This window comes from Limulus polyphemus, unplaced genomic scaffold, assembly GCF_000517525.1.
Source record: "Limulus polyphemus unplaced genomic scaffold, Limulus_polyphemus-2.1.2 Scaffold3549, whole genome shotgun sequence".
Taxonomy (NCBI): domain Eukaryota; kingdom Metazoa; phylum Arthropoda; class Merostomata; order Xiphosura; family Limulidae; genus Limulus; species Limulus polyphemus.
Window position 1 is genome coordinate 54,580 of NW_013669159.1, and position 7,978 is coordinate 62,557.

Below are 7,978 nucleotides of genomic sequence, written 5' to 3' on the forward strand. Positions count from 1 at the left end.
CGGTACAGCTGCATAACAGCAAATGTACAACGTTTTGTACAAGATTTTGTCATCATCAGGTACCTTGTCGAAATGTTGTACATTTGCTGTTGTGTTAAACTTGTATATTAAAGTTTTCTTCATTACCCATTCAAGCCATCTCAACTATTATTAGTCTCAAAGTGGATTCCTCGTCATCAAATATTATATGTGTCTCCATCAACTCCAGAACATAAAAATTAGAGTTATAAGTAACTTGCTCAATCTGGATTTTTTCTTCTCACTGAAAAACATAGGAAAGAATTACAGAGAGATAGAAGAAACTACAGCTGAAATAAAAAAATGTTTGCACATAAGTACATTATACTATCATAAGAAAAGGTAGGGTTACAGAATTCCATTCAGCCTATCATTCAAAATAATAACAATAATAATAAAAACACTAAAATATTAAAAAATATATCCATCAATTTTGATTTTTAAACTGAAAAAATAACATAAAATCTATTTTTGTTTTGATGGAAATATCATAATGTATATACACATACTTAAATAATGCTTTTAAAACAAACATTTAACCATTTTCTTCACTCTTATAAGAGCTTTTAATATGCAACTTTAGCTCTGAATCACATCAGGCATTAGCAGTCTAAAAATGAAATAATGTATTCAATATATATATTAATACTTCCTCAACAACTTCCTCTAAAGTTCCCTTGTTTTAAATGTAAATGTATATATATATATTCTAAGTATATTTTAAGAATACAAACATAGTTTCAGAATGACAGTAATTACATGTACAAAACAAAATACATGGCATTAATCAAATTACTGTAAATGTAATAAAAGTAAAATCTTACATGATATCTTTCTAATAACTCTTCTCTGCTGAGACCTGGTGAAAATGTCAAAGTAGATGCATTTTTCAAACTGGTGTCTTCTATACTTATGTGTTTACTGCTTTCTGATAAAGATAACACTTTGTCAATTCCATGTTCATTGAAATTAGAGTTAGTACATCCACTGTTTGCATAGCATTCCTTATCCTTTTCTGCTTGGTTTATGGTATTAAGCTGATCAAAGCTATAATCAGAAAGGTCTTGGGTTTGCATTTTATTACACTTTTCAGCCTCAAAATTGTCTTTTTGGGAACCAATATTGGTACTTATATGACTGTCATGAAGTACTGACGACTTTGGCTGTTCTGCTAGTGTATCATATTCACAGGTTAATTCATTATTTTCATGAACAGGTTTTACATGTTCTTCTCCATTATCTTTCAACTGCAATTCCTCTTCCTTTAAAACATAAAAACAGACTTTGTGTCTTTATGTATCAATGTGTATCATAAAATCTTACAGTAGTAACTCATACTAGTAAAAGTATAAAACACAGTAGAAATATTCAACAATATCAATTTCTTTATCCATCCTAACACACAGATAGGAATCATAAAGTAAACACATGTAATAGTTTGACATTAATTTGCTATCATAATGTGGATATTTCTTCAAAATATAATTAAATCAAAGTTTGTATTTTTTTCTAAGTGCTTGTAAGTTTCAACTTCAATATTTCAAAATTTTATGTAGTGATTTAGAACTGAAGATGACTAATAGATTTTTTTCTACTTTTTTCTCAATTTGTCCATTACAGATTTCAAATCAGAGGTATGTAAATATAGCATTTTAGATCTATCTTTTGTCTCCAAAAAGTTATTGCCCATAAGTTTATCTGCAGCATTACAAATATTAGGTTGTATTGCTTTATACTACAACCACAACCAAATCAGTCACTAAAGATTATAACTTTTTAACCATTTGATTATCAATATTTTTTTAACATTAGTTAGGTCACAATTTTTCCTAGCACGATAACTTTTTGTTCCAGCACCTTAAAATAATTATTTTCCTATACAACACAGATACTCTACTTAAAACAATCAAAAGAAATATACATAAAACATGCTGATTATACACTTCTAATTGATATATTTGTGATAATGTATAATGAACAAGGGGAAGGTTGTGACTCTGTGAGGGAAAAATTAATATCATTCTATTTTAATTTTCATACTTAAGCTTATTAGAGATTACAAATGACAACAGGCTTACAATAGTACAGATAATATTTCTAAATAAGTTCACTTTACTTTTTCCATTAATATAATGCCAAACCAACAGCAATTAATAACATTATGAATTTTATGTTGGCAGTGCTATTTTATCTTAGCTTAGGTAAATTCGTAGAATCGTATTTTTGTATATATAAAAACACATTTTCGCTCACACGTTAATTTCTCATATAAAAACTAATGGCATTGTTAAAGTTTAAATATCAGTATCACCATTTTCGCCAATGGGTAGTGTACTGACTACCGTGTAGGGTCTAAAATTAGTAGTAGAAATGATTAAGCTTGAAATCCTGTTCTCAAATGTTTCTATCGAATAAGGGTACTTAATGTCCAATATTCAGTTTAACTTTTAAGTTTTCGATTGCACTTGCTTAAGAATGGGCAGATCATGACAACGATGTTAATATCAAACACGCAGAACTGTTAATTTTAGTAAGCAACGGTTACTATGAACGCGATTACGTTTCTAACGTTAATTTTGCATCCTGCTGAAAAGGTGATTTAAAACTAAAAAGGGAAATTTCTTTAGTGTGCTTATGTTTCAAAAATATCAGTCAGGACTATTAAAATTACAGTGAGTGAGTAAATTTTGTTATAATAAATAACTAAGCAATTTTTTCCAATTAGTAATAATAATGTAACAACTCTTAATAAACATCAGTAGCTTTTCCACAATTTGGTAGTAACCGCAGTTGGCGCACTTTTTTAAGTTTTGGTCTGAAGAACTTGAAGAAGTAACTTTTACTTGTCTAACCTGTTGCAACCCATCATTATACATCTAAGACTTAACTTAGTTGCACAGTATTTTAACTGACAATTTTAATACATTCGTGTAAAATAAGTCATTGTGAGACTAATTTTAAACTATTAAAGAAAATGTTAGTAGTTTCTGCACCTGAAGTTAACCCTCGGAGATTGCATGCCTCAAATTCTAGAGGACAAATTCAGGTAAAAACAAAAATGCTATAGTCTATAGACTGATCGGTGAATTAGTCTTAGTGTAATCTGTTACTGTTAGTATAGTGCTTTACAGTTAGTTATTTTAAACATAATTGAGTCTGTGAATTATGTTACTTAATTTGACACACAATTCTAAATGATGGTAACTAATGTTATAACATATATTTTTATAGTATTAATTATAACTAATAGTAATAATATGAGTATGACTCGTGAGTAATGATATGATATTAATAGTTATATTTATAATGGCTGAGGCTTTATGCAGGACTGTTGACTCTTACCGACTGTTGTGTATAGTAATATTTAGAAATGGCTTGAAATTGAATGGGTAGTGAAAGAAGCTTTATTACAAATGTACAACGTTTTGAAAATCTTTTGTCATCATGATGATATCAGAAGCATGTCAAAAAGTTGTACATTTGTAATATGGTTTCTTTCACTCACCATTCCAGCCATTCTCAAACTTTGTTTTCTAAAAAGGGGGTTCATTGTCATTAAAATTCTGTATAATGTCATTGTTCAGGCAGTCCATAATTTTGACTAAAGTGTTAGTGATTGTATATGCATGCCTGCTTTGGAATTTTACATATTGCTAGTTGAAAGTAACCTAAATGAAGTAAATCATTTAGAAACATATACTACACTGTCCACAGTACTCAGTAGTGTATATAATCATGAAAACAAGTAGTCATCATGTATATACTCTTTAAACAATAGCTGTATGAAAATAACCATCATGAAAGCAATTTACTAGTTTTGACTGTTTTTGAACATTTTGCATTTTTAGTTGCAACTAGGTGAGCTATATACAAACCTAAATTAATGTAACCAAATCTAGCCTATCATAATCTAACTTAATCTGACCAAACCTAACCCAGATGGCAGAAAATATAGTATGCCTGTCTCCACTGATTATGGAAATCAGACACAGATAAACAACAATTAATATCTTCATAATCTTACTCTGAAAATAAAATTGAATAAACATTTCATCTCACAAAAGGAAGAAAGAAAATATGTCTCAAGATAAAAAAACAGATGTTGCAAATTCAATTCCAAGAACTAATGCCTTTGTCTGTTATGCCAGTAAGCCCTTGCTGTGTTGTGTAAAATGTGAGTACTTATGAAAATGTGAACAATCACAGTTTAGCCCATAGATATTGGATGCCTCATTTATAAAGCATTTTCAAGAGTAGTTGCACAATCATTATGTAGTTAATCACTATCTAATTATCATAATTTAGATGACGCTTGGTGTGATTTTTACATCTATACGCCCTTTCAGCTCCCTCACTTTCTGCTTGGGAGGTTCTGTTGCTTTTAGGGATGTGGTCTTCAGTGATGTCACTGGTCCCTTTCAGTTGTGCACATATGTGATCCCTTCAATGGTCTCTTCATGATCAGTGGAACCTTGCTCAGGATCCGTTGTCAGCTCTTGTTACCCTTCCTCCTATCCTGATGGATGATCTGCATTGGAGGTTGGTCGGAGCCCATACGTTGGTGGATGTTCCGCTTCCTTCTCCTTGTCCAGATTTACATCTTTTCGCATGCCTTCAGGGCTGGGGTGCATGAATCACTCACCAGGAGGCTTTGGGTCCTTGGCCTGTAGACGAAAGATCTTTGCGTATTAATGTCCTTGAGCTTTTTGTGGCCCTATCGGGCTTTGAATCACTTCATCTTGTCAGACATTGTCTTGTGATGATTCATTCTGACAGTTCTATGGTGGTAGCACATATCAGTCACCAAGGGGACACCCGGTCAAGATCTCTCCGTTTTTGAACTTTGGATCTACTATATTGGGACCACATGCACCACATTCATCTCATTGTATGTCACTCTCGTAGCAGATCATTTTTCCCACCCTGACCAAATATATCCGACAAAGTGGTCTTTAGATCCCTCGTTTTCTGGTGTCTTTGCAATCAGTGAGGTTTTCCCCATGTAGGTGCATTTGCCACATACCTCAGTCACAAGTTACCCCTCTTTTGGTCCCTGGTACCTCATCTGTGGGCTCAATGCCTTCAGCCAGGATTGGTCCCACAAATTTCTTTATTTTTATCCTCCTATCCAATTATTTCATTGGTTGATCTCTCATCCATATCACTCCCTGTCGAGTATTTCTGACCACTTCTTATTGGCCAGCTCAACCATTGTTTCCACGATTACAACAACTGCAACTTTCCCTCCAGTACCTCTTCCTTTGCCTTCCTTCCTTCTTTGTTAACCTCAGTCACCAGTTCTACATCCAGCCATTCAAATCCTTCATCCTCATGCCTGGCAGTTATCTGGTCCTTGGTGAGTGATAGTGGGATCTGGGACATTGTGGGTTCTAGCACCCAGATCCTATCCTATCCCCCCCCCTTTTGTTTTTGGTTACATGCTGGCTAGCTCTACACCTGTTGTTTTGATTATGTCTGATAGACAGAATATCCCCAATTCTTTTGGGAGCTATAATCACAGACATTTTCACTTTAAAATGATACCTTTTGCACAAATGGTATTATTTTACATTGTTATATTAGAACTTTGTTGACATATTCACTTACTTGTTGGCACGTACATCTACATGTACAATAAATAAATTGTAGGTTATATTATATAAGTATAGATATATTTATTGAAATGTTAGGTGCAAAGTAAACACACATTCTCTTCATTTTAGTCTCACATTTTAAAGATAACCCATTGTGTAGCTTTGTGCTTAACTTCAAACAAACAAAATTGTCATTTATTTAAGTTCAAAAGTACTGACTAAGTCTTACATACAACAAAGCTGATTTATTTGAAAATTCTAGCACCACTAATCACCTCCTTGGAATTCTCACTAGTGTCAGCTAACATTAATGAGGAGTAGGAGTTGATAAAAAAATAATAATTTTATTTTATAGCTTGATTATTTAATTCTATAAGTTCTGGGACATCAAGAAGCCTTTTAGCCCATCAAGGATGACCTGACCCCAAACCTTCCTTACCAAACAGAAAAGTAATCACCAAATACAACCTTAATACAGCAAATATTCATTAGTCTTTTCCTTGGATTCCTTTAGATTTGTAGCCACTGCAATTCTAGATGACAATTTCTTCCGTAGATTTACCATTTTATTGGAGAAATAAAACTACCTCAACAGGTCTGTATTCTTTCCAAATCAAAGTAGAGCTACTAGGATGATACCTGGGATGGAAATACTATCATACGAGGACAGGTTAAGATCTCTGAAATTGTTTTTTCCAGGAAAAGTTAGAGGAGATCAAATTGAGGTGTTCAAGATTATTAAGGAAATTTATAGTATTGATATGTCATCTTTTTCATATTTGATGATGAAAACAGTAGCACAATGGATTACAAATATAAATTTTAGCAGGGAAGAAGTCATTTTTTGGCTTAGACAACTTTATTTTTCTAACAGGCTAGTTGCCTTCAATTATTATGAGTGCAGTAAATTTAAAGGAGATTAAAGGAAAGTTGATGAATATTTAAACAATCAGGGATGTATTTCTTTCTTCTTCTTTTTGATGTTTTCCCTCGTAGATGTGATTGTAATCCTTCAGGCTTTGAAGAGTATGTTATCAGGGGAGTTGAAAACACAAAAGCAGGTGGTCTCAATCATGCTAACAAAGCACTCAGTAGGCCTAGAAGAAACAACTGTTCAACGCAAGGAGACTCTGCTAGTAGCAAGAACAAAAGAAGGCACTTCAAACTTGAAGAGACTAATAGTCAAACATCATAAACATGGAGTCATGGGTAAATGGACTTCCTCAGCAAGAGAGCGATAAATACTGCTATGAAGATGTCCAGGACAAACTGAATGAAGTAGACATGACTGTTGATGATCAATGGAAAAGCATTTAAAATGTTATTCAATAAATTAAGCCTCATAAAAGACCTTGGGGAGTTTCTACAGAAGTCTGTTTTAATAAACAACATCGTAAATACTTGCAACAAGGCTTTCTGGAAGCCTGTCACCCCACAGTGCCTCCTAAGATGCTTCTAGCTGATAGTGACAGTAAAGGCATTTGTGAGAAAACAATTAAATTTAATGTAGAACTAACTGGCAGGTTTCAGAGTGATAGTGTTAGCTTTAGTAGTAGTAGTGATGAAGAGAAATACTATAACATAATCAATCAGGTGTTTACAGTGAGTGAGGAAAATCCTACATCTTATCTGCACACTTATTGTTACCAATAAAATAACAGTCAAGATGAGGGGAGGTGATTCTCAACATCTTCCTGTTTTATCAGATCTCAGATGTCACAAGTGTAGTGTATCAAGCAGTCAGGTAGAATCTTTATTCAAGGAGTGTAAGTTCTAGATTATGATGTCAATTGTAGTTTATTAGCATCTCTAGAATCGTGATGTATAAAGAATATGAAAATATTTGCTAATGAATTTTAATATAAATAGTTTCAATTCTAGGAAGTTTCACCCAGATGACTAAGCCACTGTCACCTAGCTCACTTTTTTGTTGGTTGTTTGTTGTTCCATGCTTTGCCTTATCAACCTTTGTTTTGTGAAGGTCATTAACCAACCAAATGTTTGTGATGGGAGTCTGGTGTGGACGTTGTCCAGTTTTGCATACATTTGATTTCTCTTGTGTTGGGTTTTCTTGAGAACCATTGGCTAGTAATCAAGATCTAAATGATACTTACATGAAGATCTCTAGCTTTTACAAACAATATGAATTTCTCTTTTTGTAATATTGGTTATTTTTGAATAGATCTGAAACTTAAGTAATCTGATATTACCTGATTAGTAGTTAGTTGCTTTGAAAAATTATTTGGAACTTATTTTAACACAGCCTCCAATTTGAGTTGTGCAAAAAATTGTCCATTGTTATGAAGCATATATAAATATTGTTGCGTCAGCGAGTCACATGACTAGTGTGACGCCACGTTTCTAGA

At 32.9% G+C, this 7,978-nt stretch overlaps 2 protein-coding genes across 6 annotated transcripts in view; one reads left to right on the forward strand and one right to left on the reverse strand.

The window, feature by feature from the left end:
- The window catches only part of LOC106469567 (centromere-associated protein E-like), a 20,950-nt gene extending 18,402 nt beyond the window's left edge, over positions 1–2,548 (reverse strand). The window contains exons 1-2 of the mRNA XM_022398121.1: positions 2,330–2,548; positions 843–1,280 (exon numbers count right to left, since the gene is read on the reverse strand). Of these exons, the coding sequence (XP_022253829.1) occupies positions 843–1,280; positions 2,330–2,332 (441 nt within the window). The 5' untranslated portion in view covers positions 2,333–2,548. The remainder of the gene's footprint in view (positions 1–842; positions 1,281–2,329) is intronic.
- Positions 2,549–2,639: 91 nt separating this feature from the next.
- Positions 2,640–7,978, forward strand: part of LOC106469568 (thymidine kinase, cytosolic-like) — a 52,890-nt gene continuing 47,551 nt past the window's right edge. For 3 of the 5 annotated variants that reach the window (XR_002612873.1, XM_022398118.1, XM_013930069.2), the window contains exon 1: positions 2,823–3,064. Coding sequence is in view for 3 of the 5 variants with exons in the window: in XM_022398118.1 (XP_022253826.1) it covers positions 2,993–3,064 (72 nt within the window). In the remaining 2 variants the exon portion in view is untranslated. Of the gene's footprint in view, positions 2,695–2,822; positions 3,065–3,141; positions 3,219–7,978 lie in introns of those variants that run through there. The other 2 variants (XM_022398120.1, XM_022398119.1) reach the window with 2 other exon arrangements.